The 23,088-nt window shown below is 38.5% G+C and overlaps 1 protein-coding gene across 6 annotated transcripts in view; it reads left to right on the top strand.

Annotated features, from left to right (window-relative positions):
• LOC149537252 (serine/threonine-protein kinase BSK1-like) overlaps nt 1-23,088 on the top strand; it is a 120,834-nt gene that overhangs the window by 88,232 nt on the left and 9,514 nt on the right. The window contains exon 4 of one of the 6 annotated variants that reach the window (XM_089807541.1): nt 4,819-5,380. The exons of the other annotated variants lie outside the window; for them this stretch is intronic. Within the exon in view, the coding sequence (XP_089663667.1) occupies nt 4,819-4,956 (138 nt within the window). The 3' untranslated portion in view covers nt 4,957-5,380. Of the gene's footprint in view, nt 1-4,818; nt 5,381-23,088 lie in introns of those variants that run through there. 6 annotated transcript variants of the gene reach the window in all.

A 23,088-nucleotide genomic window follows, 5' to 3' on the forward strand; every position in this document is an offset into this window, starting at 1 on the left:
AGACACATCAAAGTAAGAATGTTCTTAATGTTCTTTATATTGTATCGGGTTAAATAATTGTAGAGCCCTATTTGAGTGGTATTGAAGTAACAGTTCCTACCGAGGAATGTCGAGACCTCCCAAAACATGGTGTCTTTCATATCAAATAAGCTGATTAAATTAATTGAGGCATGATAGAGTCTGTGTAATGAAGTGAATTTATGCTTCCTACATTTGAAATATGTTTAGTAAATCATTATGTTTCTTGGTAATCGATGTATGAGTAGTTGAAGATAATACAATCAAAAGTCCTTCCTATTATCGTGGAATACCCTGAAGAACCATAATGATATTTTGAAGTCCATTGTAGCTAATTTTTCTCATATTGGTTTGATGGAATGGTTATATGGTTGATTTTGATGATAATGTAATGGAGGAGAATCCGGTATGAAGGGGGAATGTAGACATGTAAGCTATATGCTTATGCTAACATAATGATAATACATTCGTATGAATTTTGATGCAAATGGTAATACTTTTGTCTATGTCTCAATGGTAGATATTCGGATGCTCACATTTGAATCTCATGATTATGTTGTTCTTTGCAATCATCAAGGTTGGATATCACTATCATATATGTTTTAAGGAGGAGATGCAATGTGAAGGAGGTCACATCATAGTGTCTTAACTCCACTAGCACTAAATAAATAATATAGAGGGAGTAAGAATCTAAAGGATTTAATCCATATGAAGGTTGAAGATGTTGAGCAAACAAAGCATGGAAGGCACAGATACGAACATAGGTAGACAAAGCCTACACACACATGCAGATGTAGACAATGAAGTATAGAAGGAGCGATTATTATCTAGGCGAAGGAGGATGGATCAACGGGAAATTATATATAACACTTCATCAGATAATTAAGTTCCTTATCTCCAAGAATTTTCTGTTATCGAGCATTATGGTTATGGGCCCACTACACTTTTGCTCCGCATTATGGTTATCTCTAAGATGCTCTAAGAGTGAGAGGATGACATCAATCCAGTGACAAGTACACATAAGTAGAAGATATAGAGACTGGGAGTTAGTCAGATCTTTAAAGGCAAGAAATCATCTAAGAAGTCTGAAATGCGGAGAAATTTTAGAGAATCTCTTAATATCTTCTCTAATACATTGTGTGCATCTTCATTTCTTACGGAAAATTATAACCTACAGATCTACAGAACATTTTACATTAACCAGTAATCATGCCTTTAACTACAAAAAAGAAGAAGATAAAGAAATATGCTTATAGGAATTGATGCAGTCAAAGTCATTGGAATTGATACAAGTCAGAATTGATACAAGCTGAATAGGGGTATCGTTTTATCATGCCATTTCCACAGCCTATAAAGGTTACTTTGTGGCATGATAAATTCTTAATATAATCATCCACTATCACTCATCTGGTTTGCTGGAATATATCTTCAGATAATTTTTTTTGTTGCCGCACCTGTTAGTAATCCTAAAAGACAAATTCCAGGTTGACATCGGGTCTTAAATATATGGCACAACATGACAAAGACGCTTTAAGAAAATGAATATGATCAGGTTGAATACTCATTGCGAAGATTTGTTTTATTTGGAGCTCACAAGATTAAAGCATATTGTCGAGGCTTGAATTAGTTAATGGATATTGTTAATAGAATGTAATTATGCATGAGGAAGTTAAAGGTGGTTTGGAATTGCAGGAAAGAACTACATATTCCAGGTATAACAAATGCTATAAAATTGATGTCTTCATAAGATATCTCACAACTAATATTCTACATCTATAGAAATCATCATATATATAGAAATGGCGCTTGAAATTGATAGGAGTAGGGTTGGGTGTGAGAATACATAGGGACACATCAGTGAACTTGGAATCAGTGGTGTTTGTTTCAGTTATCCAATCACCTTTCTATATAGTAATGCCTCATTAGCTCTAGAAATATAATAGAACACATATGCCAACAAAGGAGCACATTATTCGAATAGAAGATCACATCAAATGGAGTGGGTGGATCATCTAGTGAAAGAGGACTCCAAGAAACTATCGAGACCTTATTAAGGGCAAATAAGGAACTGACAAGGAGTTAAGACAAATTGATAGAAGCTACATAGAATAGTTTGGGAATTATATGTGTTTGTTGCTGGAGTTAACATTAAAAAATGCAATTTGATTTGGAGCCATTATTAGCGGACCCTAATCATCTATAATGATAATAATGAAATCTCAAACAACAACTAATACGTTATAGTATTTTGAGATGATTTAATTGTGCTTTGAAAAAGTAACTATGATATGTGAAGAAAGCATAAACTGTTCACTGAGTACATGAAACTAGTTAAATACAAATTCATAATGAGGAGATATAATGAAGTTATAAACAAATGGTGCTAATAGTGCAAGAAGGGGACATCAGAGTCATACCTAACCAATCTTGGAATTCAGTGTCGTGCCTTTGGTGATTTTTGCTTCTTTGTTCCATATCATTTATTAAACTATTGGCTTTGAGAGCACACCCATCTATAAAAACAACATGGTGTCCGCGACATGGACAAAGATTTCTCTATTTTGTAGAATTGGACAATGAAAAGAATTAGAACTGATAAGAGGTTGGTGCAAGAACTTAAGCTTCAAAGAGAGAAACTCAAGGATTTACCTCAATTGAGTGTCAAATAGACTAAGGTTTTGAGACCTATTAAACAAAAACAAGTCTGTCATATTTGATGTGATGCAAAATTGTTCAACAAGATAAGAATGAAAATTTTACATTATGGGGGAAATAATAATGTTACATTCTCATTGTTTGACAAATGCTTATATAGAGGCATTTTCAAACTTGATGCATATGAACCTTCATTGGAGAAACTTTTATTAAGAATGTTGATGTGCAGGGATATTCTTCCAAGAAAAGAAGAATGATGCATTAGGAATGTTGTTGAGTGATAACATATGGGAGTATGAAATAAAGAGAAGACAAGGGTCTCTTTCATCGAGAGGGAGCAAACTACGATGGAATTTTGTTCTAAGATCAAGATTGCTCATTCAGATGATCTTATGGCAGTAGTTGAAGGGTGAGTAACTAGAGGATTTACTTCAGTTGACATCGAAGGATCTTGGACATTTTCATCACAAAGAGAATTTCCAGGTGCAATTCCTTGTTAATGAGTTCTTTATGAAAGAAAAGTTCGAAGCGAAATTCCTTGTAATACATTCTTCTTTGTGAGAGAGAAGTTGAGGTGAAAGCCCTTGTTCCACCCTCTGACTTGGTTCATGGTGGTTACTATTTTGCACATGTGGATTATGTCATGAAAGGTGACGATCTTTCATTGTTGTATTTGTGAGGTGGTTATTGTAAGGTGATGATCTTAACAATAGCTTGATCTATTATCATGATTGACTACATTAAGTTGTTGTCCTGGAGTGTCGGATATCATGATAGACTATATTAAGTTGTCCCAAAATGTCTCGAACATCATGATACTACATTTGTTGTTCTTGAGTTCTTGATCTATTAGTATGATAGACTTCATTAACTTGTACTCTTGGAATGTGCCGAAGATCATGATAACTAACAGATTACAATAGACTATATTAAGTTGATGTCCTGGAGGGTGCTAGAGGTTGTAATACTTGTTATAATGGAGACTAGTTTGTTGTCCCTGATGGAGCCCAAATTTGTATACCCATGTGTGAAATTATGTTGGAAAGTTATTTTTTTTGTGAAGAAGAAATGATAATTAGGAAATTATAAGATCCGATCATGGAATGAAGGATACTGGACTAAATGCATCCAAGTGTGCAAATACTTTTGAAGAACTCATTGCAAACTTACAGCAGACATTATGCTGGATGCATAGCAGATTGGAGTCAGAATTTGGAACAATCATAAAAGGCATTCATCTCATCAATTTGGTTGCAGACTTTGATAAGACTCGTATGGAAAATTTGAGCATTCTAACATAGCGGATATGAGCCAAAAAATGAGGTACTGATTACCAGATTTATCAGAGCTTTCAAGGCAAAATTCTGAAGAGTGTTTGAGTAGATAAGTGGCCTTTTGATCAGAGTTGAGGAAGCTTCACCCACCGTGTAAAATCTAGAAATAATTAGAATATTTTTTAACATATTTGTGAGAAAATATGCAGGCTATTTGACAAAAGATATGTTATTGTATTTGCAAAAGAAGATGGGTAAATCTCTAATTATACTAGAACCAGTGTTCTTGAGGCCAAGCCACACACTATTTTATACTACAACAAAGCAGATGAAAAGAGGGCAAAAGCCACATTTCAGAATAATATACTCACGTATAAGTGCTATAGAGAATGTTTAACCATGTAGAACACGAACAAGTATGTCTTGTTGAACTCAACGATTTTGTTGCACATAAAATGGAAGAAACATCAGACTTTGAAGACGGGAAGGATTTTCATCATTCAATATGACAAGATGTTTTCTTTGCAAAGGCCTAGATAATGGTTGCATGGTTATAAGATTTCAGCGATATCCTCCATGCACTCACAATGTATTTCAAGTATGAAAAAGTATCACATCATCTTGAATATTGCTTTGAAAAAAATGAGAGCATCAAAATAATAGTTTTTACACAGTTGCAGCAGCTTTGTACAATCATGATGAAGTTAATTGTTTGGTGGTGCTACCAAATGTTTGGTATAGAATATATATTCTTGAAGTCTATTCTTCATCCGGAAGAGGCTACAAGAGTTTCTACGTTATCTACTTCCAATTGTTAATCCAAGTCTTGCTTAGAAAATCTGAGTCTAATGATGTTGTGTGTTTGTTGCAGGTATGCAATGAAGAGGAAGCGCACAGAAGTGTTATCTATGGAATTCTTTCAAATCAGATTTCACATCTAATCCTTATGAAGGAATTATCCTGTGTGGAGAAGACCACTCTAGAACCAAGCAGAGAACATCCTGCTTGAAGATTATATGAGAACTCGAGAATTGCCAAGGTCTTTGTATGAAAATAGGAACATGATGATTTAGTGACAGGAATCTATGCATAGAAGAAAGAATGGAAGGCCACATGCGAAAGATGAAGACAAATTTTTGGATGTCATTACACAAAGAATCATAAAGCCAAAGCATGATTAAATTTCCTACGGTACCCGATGACACTTCTAGTCATTGAAAATTTTGATTGCAGAAAGATTGCCATGAAATGATGCAGCTTATTTATTGGTTTACTTCTAAAAAATATACATACTTATAGTAAACCCTCATTATTAACAGGGATCGGTTATTCGTGATGAAGGGGTGTGATGCTTTGTAAGGCACCCGATCCCCCTCCAAAATCTATAAATTTAAGATGTAAAATCTTACAATTCATATTCATATTAAAAAATTTACGTACCCAAGTTCTATATATATATATATATATGCACTTTGATATATTTTATTCTTTCATTGTAAAGAAATTATTTTTTGAACTAAGCCCATGGATTGTGGAATTGAATGAGTTTATATGCGATTCTAGAGTCAAACTATATTGGATGAATCATTCGTAAGGAGTGTCTCCAGTACAATTTTATTTCCGGCATGATCAATAAGAAATATTTATTTTATTTTATTTGCATGAAGCTTTAGAGTTAAAATATTATATAGTTTTGTCCTTAATAATTATTATTTTAATTTTATAAATAATTTATATGATAGATAAGTGGACAGGATCAATTATAGCATTTTAAAATAGAACATCATAGATATTGTGAAATATTTACTTGTTTCCGAATCTATGTCTGGTTTGTCTTCGAACCACAGGAGTTAAAATACATTCTAAACTATTCTGAAATTGCGTACATATATTTGATTTGTTGCATCTTGATTACTAAATTTTTTTATAATTAATGTGCATAGAATTTTATTAAATTGTATGTTTTAAACTTATAATATTGACTCTATCATCCTTCAACACTGGTATTTATATTTTTCATAATTTGTAATCCATATGCTGGCAATTATCTCATATCTTTCCTTTGAAGAATTAATATATTCATTTGTTGCATTAATCTATAATTATTCTTTATTTAAAACATTATCACATTCATATATTCATTTATTATTCTTAATTTATAAATTGCAAGTTTGAAGTTTTCTATAATTCTTGCCATTTGGAAAACTTTTGTTCATATTCTAACCAATCTGCTATAAGCATCCTGGGCTTAAGTGTTTTATTCAGGAGTAGGTAACACCCGCTTTGGTTTTGCAGAGCTAGAAGTGCAAGGGATTTGGATCGCATCGATCAATTCCATCAAGTTGGCCATAATCGGTTTTGATATAATGAACACTCAAGGACAATCTTCACCATGCCCAATGTAGATCAAAATTGCATTGAAAGAACATTTGATGCTGGAGATTTTATTTTTTTAAGGCCACAATTGTATAAGCATACTTGAATCAAGGCCAATGCAGTAGAAAAGTTAAAGTCCCAAGTTTATAGACCATACAAGATCCTAAGAAAAATAGGCGAGGTAGCCTATGAGTTAGAATTGCCTGAGAACAATAGAATTTCCAATGTTTTCCATTCATCTCAACTTAAGAAAGTCCTTGGACAATAAATTTCTCCATCTATAGAGTTATGTCCACTTGATGACAAGGGTAAGCTGATTTGGGAACTAGAAAAGTTCTTACTACTTAGTATGAGGGGAAAGAGATTGAGGAATAATACCATTCTCAAATTCCTATTTAAATAGAAGGGCTTACCTAAGGAAGACACTACATGGGAAGGAGAAGAAATCTTCAGTCATCCAAACTTGAAATTGCTTGTGGAGAAGCAAATTTGGGAAGGGCAAATTGTTATGACCCTTGATTTAACCTAGTGCAGCAACAATCATCATATTTGTATAGGCCCAATCACTATCATTCAACAATTAAAAGAGGGAATTATATAAACCTTACACCAATGACAACTAGTTATCAGCAGATGATGACGTGAAACATCTGACTCTCGCAAGTAGCATTACCAAAGATTGTTGAAATGACTATTATAACCTTCTATTATAGCAGCACGGTACAAAGAAATTACTGATAGTTGATTAAGATAATCAACGATTGGTTAAGCCATTGATGCAGTCAGTGATGGAGTGTGCATTAGCAATGGAAGGAAGGAAGTTAAGGTAGAGAGAGTTAACAATGATGGAAAATAAATATGTTGAGGAGTTATGAAATTACCAACAACAGTGCTTATAAAGTGGTTAATCAAGATTAGTATTAAAATGATTTTCCATGCAAAGGTAGGATCTTTGGGAATACTATCTAATCATTGGCAACAGATATAACTCTTCCCATAAGTTGTAAGCATCCAAGTAGATTTAATGGGCATTTAAGTCATTCCATTGGGCATCAAGGAGAACAGAAAACCAAATACGTATCAGCTGTAATCAGAAATCAAATTGAATTATGTCTGATTGCTATCAAGTATTGAGTAATAGCAAGGGATATGCTGTAACCTATGCATCACTAATGATTTGTGGAATATTATGTCAGGATTTTATTACTGTATCATTAATATTGGTTTTAAAATGTATATGTATAAATATGTGTGTGTGTGCATATATATATATATGTATATCTATGTATGTATGTATGTACGTATGTGTATGCATGCATGCATGCCACATTTTATTTTATTTGTACATAATACACAATATATTAATAACTATTCATAATCTATTTGAAGTTAATGCACTCCTAGCCTATTCCATAATCGCTTGCTATTGCTCCTTAAGAGGATAGGTTAGTGTTGTTTAGGGAAAGGTGGATTAAATCCGTACAAGATAGGTGAATCCCAAGGTAGGATGCAGACAAAGTCAAGGAGCCTTGGGGAGCCTGCCTGTAGATTGGTGTCAGTCACACTATGACAAGTAAATCCCATTCTCTTTAGGGTTGATGATTAGGAGAGAAGTAAGGAATTGGGGCCTAAGTTTGTTAACTATCGAATGTATAAGGAATCCTTAGTTGTTTCTATCTATTTATCTATAATATAGCATTATACCTTTAGGTTTTTTTTTGTTTTATATATATTATAACTTGTTTATTTCATATATTAGTTTTCTACTCATTTTTGTTTATTTTAAATATTATTTGTGGTCTTAATTTTGTTTTTATTTTATACAATTTATAATTTGTTTTCTTTCTTTTATGTTTCTAGTTGACCTGGAGATTCTCTTTTACTTTTGTCCTAGTTACTGATTCACAGTATCATTCCTGGATTCATAAGCGGATTCGTTTTGATGCAGACACTGCTGCCCTATAGATGTGTGCAAGATGTGCATCCTAGGCACTTGGATGCTTTGATGCATGCAAGAAGTGCATCCTGGGCACCCAGATGCTCTGTATGCATCCAGAGAGCTCCAGGTATCGAGGCTGTGCTTCTGGCATGCAGTAGAGGGCAGCCATGAGCTTCCACAAGCATCCGTGGACCCAACATCCAAATTGATGTTTTTTAATTAGGAAAAACAACTTAATAGCAATATGCAATGTAATTTTTTTTGCAATGTAGAGTTTGATAACCTAAGATGTTGAAACTTGTCAACTTTGATTACTGTTTATGTTCAATCTAGCAGCTGCTTATATTCAAACTAGCCTGATGTAAACCGGTTGCTTACTTTTTGGAGCTTGTCAATTTTATCGCTCAACTTGGAAAGTGTTTATATGTAGACAAGGCTGATGTAAACAACTACTGGAATGAGTACAATGTCTTCAATTTAAGCTGTTCTAGATAATTTCTACCATTTAGACCTATAATGAAGAGTGGGAGATCCGGGATGGGTATTTTGTATAATTCAAAATCGTATATCAACCTGATTGGATTACTTCCCTTGTGCCATTTATTGCCTTTTCATGTGATTCAGTTGTGCTGTTTACCGTATGGATTAATTAAGCAATGCACACAGGAAATCGATACGAACACCGAACAGCACATAGCAGAACTTCTATTATTATTCGCATATGCCAACAGTACATTATGCTTCCATAGATCGATATAATAATGATCCTTACAATGCTTCCCGAAGGGGTTATAAATACTTTCCGAAGAACTTTCCCGAAGGAGTCCGTCGGCCAGGTACATTATGCCCGTTACAAACTTTATGCCTGTCGGCTACATAACAAGACTTTTACCGAAGGGACCCGTCGGCCGATGCACAATTTCTACCGACGACATCATCCCCCCTAAAAAGAAGTCATCTCCTGACGACTAGCAAAATTACGAGACAATCCATAATCAAGAATAGAAGAAATACTAGAGAGGAGGGGTCCTAGAAGAGTGTTGTTGACGACGCAACTCATACACCTGGTCAGTCCGGATGCGCAGATTTGTCTAAATCTGTGAATTAACTTCTACGGCCTCCTTCAGGAGAAGCGCAGCATCCATAGCTTGTCTCTTGGCCAACTGTAATTCATGCTCTGCTGCATCTTTATCCCGGATAGCTGCGTCCTTCTCCTGCACCACTGTAGCCATATCCTTCAAGAGTTTTTCCCACTCTGCTACCCATGCTGCCTGCTTGTCGGCCAAATCAGTGGCTAACTTTTCTCTGGCCTCTTTTTCAACTGCTAGGTATCTCTGAGCTGCAACATTGTCTGCGGCCCTATCCGCCTCCGCGCGCTGCCGCACATAGTAAACTTCTTTGTACAGTCCCATGATCTCATGTGCCAACTTCATCATTGGAGTGTCACTCGGTCCCAACTCTAGCTCAGTGGCCCAGTCCGCCAACATCTCTGGTGTCTCAACAGTCGGCCAACCTCTATCTACAAAACAAGTTTGAAATCGTTCAGGACAAATCCTACGAATATACGTTCGAATCAAATGCCACTCCCTTCACCGAGTGAGAGCCTGAATGGCCACATCATGCCCCTTCTTCAATGCAAACTTCATTGTCCTGAGGTAGTCCCTGCACCTGTCCTCATCTGACCCATAATCCTCCTTGGCGAAGTCCTCGAATGACCATTCGGGGTCACTATTGTCCTCCTTATCAGCGGGAGCCATGCCCACATCCGGTGCCACCTCCTCTGCTGTTGGTGTAATCACGGCATGTGGCGTTCCCTCCTCCTGAGATTGAGGCTGTGGTACAGGTACTACTTCAGAATAGCTGGGGGACTGAATGGATGGGCCACGCTTGTCAGGGACGAGTTGGAACTGCTGCCTCAGAAAAATACTGGCTCTATCCATGACCTCTGGCTGTGCTGGGTCCGTACACTCCTGTACTCCTCCGTCTGATACGTTATCTACTAGGAGTGTCTGGGTTTCTGCTGACAGTGCTACTGTAACAACTGCTGCTGGCTGACTTAGGGCAGACGCCCCGGGTGCTGCTACCGGAAGTGCTTCAGGAGCTAACGAAGTCTCTCGGTCCACGGGTGCGGCCAGGTGGGCAAAGCCGACAGCAAATCCTGCCCCTGGTTGGACAGGAGAAGGCCGTACCCCATGTTGCCATGGTACGGCTAGTGTGACTGCCTGGTGGGATCCTCCAGTCATCAGTATCGGTTGCCGAGTTTGTCCAAACCCTGGAATGTGAGCCATGTGCAGACCCCGGGGTGTCAACTCGGAAGTCATAGGGACTGTAGTATGCGGAAATAGCAAGGGGGTAGCCGTGACGATCTGAACCTCTTCATCATCCTCACCCTCCCCTTCGTCTTCTTCCATACTGTCCTGCTCAGAAGATGTCTCCTGTCGGCCATTGTCACTATCTCCTGCCATGTCTACCCGTGGCCTCTTTTGACCTGCTGAACCCTTCTGCCCAGAGATTGTGTCCAAGTGCTTCCATTGCATGATAGGAGGTTCTCCTGGAGCCAATGGTCCAGACTTTGCCTCTAACTCTTCTGATGGAATCACCCGTGCTATAGCATCCAAGAATAGACCAATGGCGTAATGAGGCATATAGAATGTCTTGTGCTGGAGACTCATGAATTCATGCATCCGTTCAGCTAGCACAGACGCCCAATCATACACTTTCCCAGTCATTATGCTGTTCATCATAGATACTTGTGGAAATGTGATATCCGATGCCCTAGAGGATCCCGTGAGCCTGCTTTTAACCAAGTCCATTAAACACCGCCATGGCCCTTCCTGAATGTCGGTTTTCTTTAAACCCCTTCCCTTGGATGTCTTGGCTAATGCTGCCTGTTCTACTTCAGTCAAATCTCCACAGACTAACTTGATTAAAAATAGCTTTCCATCCTTTGGAATTTTCTTCGGCTGAATCTTCCTGCCCTGCTGCCCTGGAATGCCAAAAACCCGTGTGAAATCTGCTGCTTTGAATGATACCACTAAGTTCCGTCCCAGATACTGAAATGTGCTTCTACGAGAGGCTCTGCCATATGTTTCAATCATGGTACGCAGATACCCTTCATAATCTCGAATGCAAAAAACAGGCATCTGAATGGCCCATTCCACCTGCGCTCTTCTGATGCTTTCTTTAACTGGATGGTCATCAGGGGTTTCTTGCCACCATTTCTGGCAATCCGTTCCATTTAATCCCTCAAATTGTATAGTCTGTGGTGTGACTTCTGCTGTTGCAGGTGCTACCGCCTTACGCTTCTCCTTGCTGCTGCTCAAACCCTCATTCAAATTGCCTATACTTGCCATGCTCCTGGCTTCCTCAAGTTTGACCTGCGCTAATTGTTTTTGCCACTGCCGTTTACCTGCAGACTCCATTATTTATTTTTATCTTTTTCTAACGGTCTCCCAAATCCGTACAGTGAAGAATTCTTCCAAGTCCGTACGGTGAAGAGTTCTTTCAAAAATATGTATGGTAAATTGCCACCCTTGACATGATTATCCCAATCCGTACACGCAGGAAGAGATTGAAAATCCGCTCAATGTAGAAGTTGGAAGAAGAATGAAATAACAAAGCCGTACCTCACAAATCCATACCAAACTTTCCCTCCTCAAGTTCGTACGGTGGTTGCATTCGTTGCCCGCATTGCCTTCAGTTCCCCTCTTCTTGAAATCCGTTCACCACAGGGATGTATTTCTGATGTAATCCGCACTGCCTGAAAATTGTACAATTTGTGGAAATTTCCATGCATACAAAAGTTAGAAACCGTACAGTGCAAGGAGAGTCCATACGGTGAGAAATAAGAAACCGTACGGTGCTTTTTGAACCGTACTCCACTTAAGAAATCCATACGGTGTATTTAAAACCGTACCATTCCTCAAAATCTCGTACTCAGAAACCGTACGGTGCCTTTTAAACCCATGCTCCCTTTAAGAAATCCGTACGGTGTCTTTAAAACCGTACTTTATTTAAGAAAGTCGTACGGTCTAAAAAACCGTACGGTGTCTTTAAAAACCGTACTTCATTTAAGAAATCTGTACGGTGTAAAAACCGTAGGGTGCATTGCTAAAATCGTACAATGTTTTTTTTTTTTTTTTTTTTTTTCTATAAAATTTTTTGAACAACAGAAAAACAGTCAATTTTTCGTTCGACCGTCGTCACCGTTAGTCTGCAGTGACAGAGGGGTCTCCCGAAGGCCACTTCCTGATGCAGAAGTCTTTCGGTCGTGATAGATCTTCAACTTTGACCCATTCACCACTTGAGGCACTTCATGTCCATCTAAAGTCCATAATTTGATTGCTCCATTGTCCCCTACTTCTCGAATTTGGTACGGCCCGACCCACTTAACCTTGAACTTACCCAGTTTGATCTCATTTCGGCCGTCGTACTTTAATACCCACTGTCCGAGCTGAAACCTGTTCAGCTTCAGGTGCTTATCGTGCCATGCCTTTCGCCTATTCTGTGTTACTTCAGTCGCCTACTGTGCCAATAATCGCTTTTCCTCTAACTTGTTCAGTTTATACAACCGCTCTCTTAAGCTTTCCATGTCGCCCAACTTGTTTTCTAGTGCTATCCGCAAGCTTGGTATCATAAATTCCGCTGGTACTACGGCCTCCTGTCCAAACATCAGTTGAAACGGCGTGTGTCCGGTTGTGACTTTGTATGCCGTGCGGTAAGCCTACAGAGCAGAAGGTAATTTCTCCTCCCAATCCTCCCCTTCGATGGCGCAGGATTTGTATATAATTGATACCAGGATTTTGTTGGTAGCTTCGGCCTGTCCGTTTGCCCTTGGGTAGTACGGACTTGACAGCGAATGGTAAATTTTGAACTCCGTGGTGAGCAGTCGGATCACATGGTTTACAAAATGTCCTCCTCTATCGCTGGTTAATTGTAATGGAATGCCGTACCTAGTAATAATCTGCTCATAAATAAACTGTGTTGTACTTACCGCTGAGTTGTCTGGTAGTGCACGCGCCTCCACCCATTTAGTCAAGTACTCCGTGGCAACCACAATGTAATGGCATCTTCTGGTTCGGCTCATCTTCAAGGGTCCTATAAAGTCCAAACCCCATCGTTCAAAAAGTTCCTAAGCATGAGAAGGATTCAGAGGCATGAAATCTCTTTTCAAGGGTTTTCCAACTCGCTGGCATGTATTGCATGCGACAACCCATTCCCTAGCGTCATTGTATACTGTTGGCCACCATAATCCTGTCGGCCCCATGTGTCCTCCTGCCGGTCCTTCGTGCGCTTCCTACAGTACCCGTGCAATTTCTTCCTTCAGGACACCGCCTCAGGATCTGATCGGGTCCCATTTTATACAACAATCCATTAATCAGCTGAAATGTTCCACTTCGTATCACCAACTTTCGTTTTTCATTTGGTGGCATGGTATTTGGAAACTGTCCTGTGGACAAGTATTCACCGATGCTTGTATACCATTCTGGTAGTGCAGCGATCTGAAATAGCTGTGCGTTAGGGAAGTCATCATTTACACCGTCTGCCGGTTCTCCTGTTCTGATACGTGATAAATGATCCGCGCTTACATGTTTTCTTCCTGGTCGGACAATGATCTTGAAAGTAAACTCCTACAACAGAAGTAACCATCGGCTGATTCTGCCTTGAATGACTGGTTTGTTGATCATATACAATAGGGCTTGATGATCTACATAGAACACAAATGGAGTGGCCAGCAAGTAATGTCGGAATTTCTACACAGCATAGACCATCCCCAAGGCTTCCCGTTCAGTGGTGCTATAATTTTGTTCAACTTTTTATAACAACCGGCTGGCGAAATAGATCGGATGATCCAACCCATGGCTTCCCGTCTGTGCGAGGGTTGCGCCAATTGCATAGTTCGATGCATCCACATGCACGTGAAACTCCTTCCAATCTGGATATATTAAAATAGGTGTTGTAGCCAGCCGTACCTTAAGTCCCTCAAAGGCTTCATCCTGCTCCTTGTCCCATCGAAACAATTCTGTCTTGCAAGTTAATCTATCCAACAGATATGCTATTCTGGCAAAATTTTTGATGAACCGTCTGTAATACCCTATATGTCCAAGGAAAGATTTTACCTTTGTCACATTGGTGGACGGTTGCATCTCCAATATGACCCATACTTTTTTCGGATCTGTCTTTAGTCCCTCCTTACAGATGATGTGTCCGAGCAACCTTCCGTGCGGGACAATAAATCTGCACTTTTTCGGGTTCAGGGCCAAACGTGCACGACGGCACCTTTCCATACATTCGCCCAGGGCTGCTAGATGTTTGTCCTCCGTACTGAACATGGACCAGTCATCCAGAAACGCCTCGAAGTTTTCGACGGACATCTTGTCAAAAATGTGTAGTATGATCCTCTGAAATGTGGCAGGTGCATTGCATAGGCCGAACGACATCCGATTATAGGCATAGACTCCATCTTCTATGACAAATGTCGTCTTTAGTTTATCCTCTTCTGCGATTGAGATTTGATTGTAGCCGGAAAAACCATCCATAAATGAGTAGATCTCGTGTCCTACTACCTCCTCCAGAATGCTATCCGTGAATGGGATCGGGAATGGATCCTTGATGGTGACCGCATTGAGACATCGGAAATCAACACATATTCGTATCTGAATGGAGTCCTTCAGGGAGATCACGATCGGAGAGACCCATTCACTGGTTTGTACCTTAAAAATAATTCCAGCTTCTAACATCCGATTGATTTCTTCCATAACCCGAGCTGCATAATTTTTGTTCATTCTGTAGGGCCTTTTCCGTATGGGTATTGCTCCTTCGATCAATGGAATGCGGTGCACACATAATTCAGGTGGTACGCCCTTCAGGTCCTTGTATGTCCATGCAAAGACATCCTTATATTCTAAAAATATCTTGAAGGCCGCTGCCTTGAGTACTGGGTCCCAATTGTCCCCTACTAATATGTTCTGTGGTTCGGCTTCATCTCCCAAATTCATGGTCTGCAACGCGACTTCATTATATTTGATGGGTTCTCCTTCAGTGAACTGATGTGTCGGTGTCACATTGAGTGACGCATCCCCTTCCTTTATTTCAGTAAATTCCTTTGGAAAGGCATCGGTCTTGTTTTCTTCTATTGTCAGTACATTGCAGGTTGGAAACAATTCATAATCCTCTATCTGCCAATGGTACAGACCATTTACTGAATCCAAATCGTCATCTCCTTCCAGCCTTAAAACTCCCTCTTGATCTGGTTCCATAATTTGCCCTTTTTCATCCTCTTCTCCCTCAGAATCTGACGAAGGGCCTTCTTCTCCGACCATCTGAGTGTGCAAATCAATGACATACTTTTGGCCTTTGCTTTCCAGTGATAAAGTATTTTTCTTCCAATCGTGCTTTGCTTTTGCTTGTATCAGCCATCCTCGACCCAAAATGGCATCGTACCCCTTCCGCTTGAGAGGAATCACAACGAAGTCCAATAGGAATGGTTGTGTTCCGATTGTCACTGGTTGTGCTGTGAGTATTCCCAATGGCTTGATTCCGTGTTGATCGGCTGTTAACAGCTGGAAGGTAGGTGGCCATAATGTCGGTCGTCCCAACTTTTTCCAAGTATCCTCCGGTAGCACATTGACACCGGATCCTCCGTCGACGATCGTGTCTGTTAGCACCATCCCAAGAAGGCCCATTTCCACAACGGCTAGATAGCGTCCAGATGAAAGGGCTAACAACATCGGATCTTCTGCACTTGTACCTGCCTGTTTGTCATTGGCTTGCTCTACAGGTTGCTTAACACTCGAAACTATATTTGTGAGAGCCGTACAGAGTTGAGGCATAGTGAGCAATAGATCATTTATCTTGACGGGTATCTCCGTATGCAATATTTGTCGTACAATGTTCTGTTCTACACAATTCCGTACGGAGGTACTTGGCGTGTCTTTTAGGTGAGCCGTTTCTGCCTGTGTTGCTTTTTGGATTTCTGCCCTTGCTTCCTCCAGTCTCCTCTTTTCTTCCGCTGGGTCAGGATAAAGCTTCGCTTGCTTCCGAGTGATGGCCAGAACTTCTTCCTCATCTGTTCCTACAGTAATCAGATTTACTCCGAACTTTGGGCACTTGGTATCATCATGATCACCAGGTCCACACCAGCGGCATAGCAACTTCGGTGTATTTGTTGTTGTGCACTCCCAGGCGAAGTGACCCCACAGATTGCATGCGCGGCATTGAACAATTGGCCGACCATTTGCATCATACTGAATTTGACTCCTTCCCCCATTGTTGTTGTTGCCACCATTGTTGTTTGGGCTATTGTTGTTTGGACCGCGCCGGTTGTTTCTATATCCGCCTGATGTGGCACCTTCCGTACTGGTGTTCCCGTTCCCTCCGGACGGAGAGGCCTCCTGTGTCAGGAACACTTGCTGTGGTGTTCTTGTTTTCAAATTAAAAGGGCATTCCTTTATTGAGTGTCCCATAATCGAGAAGATCTTGCAAAATTGCTCTTTCGAGCAGGATCCCTTCGTATGGCCTTCTTTCTTACATTTCGTGCACCATAGGTCATTGCCCTTAGGTTCCTTGTTCATGTTCTTGAATTCCTTCATCATCTAAATCATGTCTTTCTGAAGGGCACGAACCTTCTTGTTGCTTCCTTTGTCATCGCTGCTATCATTTCCTGAGGATGCATCGTCATCTGAATCAGACGAGCTGGTCTTCTTCTTCTTTTTTGTCTTCTGGTCACTTTCGAGGTTCATTGCCCGGTTGTACGCTTCATTATATGTGGATGGCGGCACAATCTTCATCTTCTTCTGCAGCTTCGGGTGAAGGCCTTCAATGAACCATCGTTTCTGTAACCCGTCAACGGGCTTATTCTCCATCTTACTAATTAAGTCCTTCAACCTCCTGGCAAAGACCCGTACAGTTTCATTCTTCTTTTGCTTGGTATTGAATATCTCTGCGACAATTTCATTGTCATCACGCAAAAGTTGAAACTCTGCGATGAACTCCTTCTTAATGTTATCCCAACTATTTAATTTCTGTGGATCGGCATCAGTAAACCAATCAATGGCAACACCCCGTAGGGTTGCGGGAAATTGTCGGATCCATTCGTTTGTATTTGTTATGCCATTTGCCCTCCAGATTGTTTCACATGTTTTACAATGTCGAATGGGATCAGCTGCTTCATCACCATCAAATTTAGGTAATTTTTCCTTCGGACCTGCCATTGTTACTGTATGTTGGAGGTTTTGTTGTGTACCTGCGCTGTTTTGCACTCCCACACTATTTTGCACTCCCGCGCTGTTTTGAGCAACCACGCTGTTCTGAACACCCGCGTTGTTCTGGACACCCGCGCTGTTTTGCACACCCGCGCTGTTTTCTGCTTCCGCGCTGTTTTCAACACCCGCGCTATTTTCTGCTTCCACGCTATTTTCAACACCCGTGCAGTTTTCTGCTTCCTCGCTGTTTGGTGAAGAAGAGGGTTTGTCAACCATAGCTGTTCGTTCTGGAAGTATATCTCGGACGAAGAGGTCACTCCACGCTCGTGCTCCTTCTGCACTCTGAGCCGTGCGAGTCGATCTGCTTCCGTCAGGATTCTCTTCCCGTGGCGTATGTAGGTTCAGAAACTCCTCCCTCGCTTCTTCCACCAAATCAAGCCATTGTCGAGTCTCCTTCAACAATCCTTCCGCACTCTTGCTTCCGTCGGAAATTTTCTGAAACCTCCTTCGACGCTCTATCTGCTAAGCCAAAATTAAATTTTCCTGCGCAACGCGTATGTCATCTTTTTCCTTTAGCTTACTCTTGTCTTTGTTCAACTGATTCGGCATTTAATTCATCTCCGCCTGCCTGCGTGCCAGATCCATCGGGCAATGACGCCAAATGTTTACCGTATGGATTAATTAAGCAATGCACACAAGAAATCGATATGAACACCGAACAGCATATAGCAGAACTTCTATTATTATTCGCATATGCCAACAGTACATTATGCTTCCATAGATCGATATCATAATGATCCTTACAATGCTTCCCGAAGGGGTTATAAATACTTTTCGAAGAACTTTTCCGAAGGAGTCCGTCGGCCAGGTACATTATGCTCGTTACAAAATTTTTGCCTGTCGGCTACATAACAAGACTTTTACCGAAGGGACCCATCGGCCGATGCACAATTTCTACCGACGACATCTGCTAGATCTATTACTTGGCTAAAAAAGCATATTTGAATCTTTGACTTCTTTTTAGCGTCTAAATCTAGACATATTGTGCTTTATTGGAAGTTGATTCATAATCTATAGTTCAAGGTTTAATGCCCATTTAGCCAATATAAACCTTCAATAAAAGGTGAACCTTATAATTCTTTATTAATGATAATTTATGATGTTGAGCAATTTCGTAACCATTGTAAAGGCCTATTCTTGTTTCAAATCTAAGTTGCTAGTGTGGTTATGGTATTAGAACCTAGTATCATTGTATGGGCAATTTTCTTGGGTTTGGGTTTGCATGTGTGTATGTGTCTCTGACTCCATATACAAACACACAAAATTTAAATAAATCTTTCGAATTGTAGAACTAAATCATTTGATTGTTTGGTACTTCATTATTGATCTTTGCCAAATGCCAATGACAAATATTAAATGCCAATCGATAGTTCATGTTGAAAATTGATGATCAGATTTATTTTAATTTAAAATTAAATCCTTAAGTCCTTGTATTAGATTTATATGTTAATATATATAAATGGTCTCAAAATATGTTTTCAATCAATATGTAATATGTTTTCAGTCAATATGTATATTGAATATGATTAATATTCAACACTTGCGTAATTGCACCTTACACCTTTTGATATTTATTATATAATAATGGTAATAGGTATTTTTGACTTGTAAGCTACCAATAATAATCTGCAAATCGACCTACAACACAATTGTTGTCGAGAAAATCTATATTGTAGCCGATGGGTAGAATTGTATCCGAACAGGTGCATGACAGTTGAGTCACCCCTTCGGGAAGGTATATGTACACCGTTCGGAATGGACTTTGGATTAGAAGGAGAATCGTAATCATCAATGTAATCAATCATATCGAATATTGTAGTATCTTCTGTATACATGCGAATAATAAAAGGAATATTTTTGTGTTACATGTTCTTGTCTATTGTCTGAATGCATTAATAAACTGTTTACCCTGTACGGTAAACAACAATGATACTTTTAAGCCACCGATGTTGCTGTCTATTGTTTCGCCGATAACAATAGAAACCCTTTTTGTTGATCTGCTTTGTATATATATCCTTGAAGTAACCGGCATGTATATTGAATATGATTAATCTTCAACACTTGTGTAATTGCACCTTACACCTTTTGATGTTTATTATATAATAACGATAATAGGTATCTTTGATTTGTAAGCCACCAATAATAATCTGCAAATCAACCTACAACACAATGATACTTTTAAGCTATGGATGTCGCTGTCTACTATTTCACCGATAACAATCGAAACCTTTTTTATTGATCTGCTTTGTATATATATCCTTGAAGTAACCGGCATGAACTCTATTATGTAATAAGTGTGTGAGAGGAGTGGGGAGGCAAGTACTATGGGGACCTGACCTCTACGTGCATCCCTACATTCAATCGACACACCAATTACTAACAAGGTTGGGTGGATACAATCACGATGCTTTAATATCAACCATGCTCAGTCAACGTGGGTTCAACGCACATCCCTTTGCCACCTAAGGTCCACATGGCATGACATTTGTACATTCAATATATGATCACAAGCAGAACAAAGAAAACATCCGCTCGACTTAGCTGTCCAATGAGGAGATGATCGGGTGAGCATTTAATCAATTAACATCTCACACATAGGCAAGGCCCTTATAATGTACCCAAGCCTATGTCTTATGTCATAGAGAATAGTGCTGGAAACTATGTATAGTTTAATTTTTATAGGTATAATGTATATATCATTTATTAAATATTATAAATATAAATATAAATATAAATATAAATATAAATATAAATATAAATAAATAAATATATATATACATATATACACACACAACATAATAAACTATATATTCATCTAATTAAATCAATCATATTGAATCATCATCCGATGAAAGCTATATCATTAACACTCCCTCTTAGCTAGGGAGGATGATACTGAGATGATTCAAACACAAAAGAATGTCATAAATTACCTCAATTGAGAGGATATCTCTAATCAGAAGTTTTCTACCATTTGATATCACATTTGATATCAAGAGCATTGGCCTCCTAGGATATCAACATTCGATATTCACCAATTACTCAAAAGTTTTGATATCACATCTGATATCACAAATTACTCAAATTTTTTTATATCACATCTGATATCATGAGCATTAGTCTCCCAGAGTATCAATGATATTAACCAAATACTCTTTGAGTAATGGCCTTCCAAAATGTTGAGATGAAAGATATTCACCAAGTACTGTGAGTAATGGCTTTCTAGAACATCAAGTCGCATGATATTCACCAAGTGCTCTGTGTAATGGTCTTCTAGAACATCAATTTGCATAACATTCATGATGTAGTCAAAAAATGTTTACAAGGTATGGGCATACCCATTCTCGTAATGCTTATTATAAACATCCACCATGCAAAGTATAATCTATCATGATCTTTATAGACATCGTAAGATTAAGTTATCGTAAGATCGTCACCTTTCATTAACTTCTGCCAATACAAGTAATGATCATTTGGAAGTCGTCACTTCCCCATGATGTATGTAGGGGTAGGCCCATTAAAATCACATGGTCACGGGGTATATTCATGAATCACATTCCTCTTGACTACTACAATATATTTATCATTGAAGAATCCATCTCAACATGGTTTACTCCCTCTAAATCAATATGACGGAGATCATTGACAGTTGACTGAATCATATCCTCTATCTGCACCCTCTCTTTCAAGGTCGCCTCTAATGAAATGTCAGGTTCCTTCTGAATTTTTCTACCTTTTCCTACAATAACATTCTTTGAGGAAAAGATCAAGGCACATAGCTCTTATAGTATGTATAGAAATATACACAAATAAATGTGATTTTAAATTTTGATTTATATGAAAATATATTACAATAATTTGGTATTTTGAGACTCCATCTTAGAAATTGTTACCAAGGCAAATTTACTTTAAAAACATTTCACATTTATTTTGCAATTTTGATGACGATGGTAAGCAAATAGAGAACTCCCTCTCAATCCAATATTTCACATGTGATGAAAATTGAAGTTTCTCTAGAATGGACATCTTGTTGAATCTATATTCGAGTTGGTGATTGGCAAAGGATGCTTGATGTTTCAGTCTATCAAGACAGTAAAATGCCGAGTGACCATAGTTGTCACATCTAAAACACTATATTTTAGAGTAATCTATCTGTTTCCTTTTCCCTTTTATTTTAGGTTTCTTCCTTTTATCAACTTGGTTTGTGAGAATTTGAATATCACCTTCAGTAGAAGCATCATCTTGAGACATTAGCATGCATTCCTCTGTAGGCAGTCAGCCTTTTTGGTTGAGCAAGTTTAGGAAGCTTGGATTGAGCTTATATTCCCTGTCTAAAAATTTTCCATGATGGTGGTAGTCCTTTCAGTGCTATCATGGTTAATTCTGTCATCATATATGTGACCAATTTGTAGAGAGTTGGTTCCTTAGTTTTGTTATCCTTGCAAAATATGAAGCAATGGGTTCTCCTTTATTCATTTTAATGTTGGAGAGTTTGTCTTTCAATGTGAGAATATTGGTAGTATTGTTTATCTCAAACATTTCTCTAAGTGTTTTGAACATTTCATGTGCTGTGTCTAGTTCTGTAATAACGGGAAGTAGATGATCCTTCATCTTGTCCACTAGTAATTTCATAGCTCTAGTGTTGTTTTTTCCCATTTATTCAATTTGTCACTCCCTTTGGTTGGTGGGTCTGATTTTTCCATAAACTGTTTTAAATCATGCTTCTTCAAGATCAACATTATGCGCAATTTCCAAGCTGCAAAACTTGAGTAACCTTGAGTTTGTCTTTTAGTCTCATACCATTCACCATTTTGATAGATAAGGAATTTTGAGTGCACTGGATAAATAAATCTGATCAGGATCGTCTCTTAGACCCACTTTGATACCATGTTGAAAATGAATGATCAGATTTATTTTAATTTAAAACTAAATTCTCAAGTTGTCGTATTAGATTTATATGTCAATATATATATATATATATATATATAAATGGTCACAAAATATGTTTTCAATCAATATGTATATTGAATATGATTAATATTTAACACAAATAACACATGCAACTGCACCTTACACCTTTTGATGTTTATTATATAATAATGGTAATAGGTATCTTTGAATTGTAAGCCACTGATAATAATCTGCAAATCAATCTACTACACAATGATACTTGTAAGCCACCAACGTCACAGTTTACTGTTTCACCAATAACAATAGAAACCCTTTTTGTTGTCTATTATATAACTAGCTTATATATACTTCTATATATATATATATATATTACGCCGAGAGTAATCGTTCTCGAGGCGCCTATTTTTATTTAATCCCAAAGTTATTTTAATCGAAGTTGGGATTAATGAAAATAAAAATAAGCAGAAAAATATTCAACAAGACACCTATGCAGAAACCAACTAGTTCTAGGCGCAATTGTTTCTAGGAATTATTTGTGCCTTAAAAGGATTGTCATACCATATTTACTTGGTTTGGAATCCATTAGTGGGGTGTTGATTCATTCGCATGTCTAATGCTTGCCTAGCACAGCTAGCAGTTATTCTGTATGCTT

Source organism: Cupressus sempervirens, chromosome 10, assembly GCF_028749045.1.
Source record: "Cupressus sempervirens isolate cs-2001-9-10 chromosome 10, ASM2874904v1, whole genome shotgun sequence".
Lineage (NCBI taxonomy): Eukaryota > Viridiplantae > Streptophyta > Pinopsida > Cupressales > Cupressaceae > Cupressus > Cupressus sempervirens.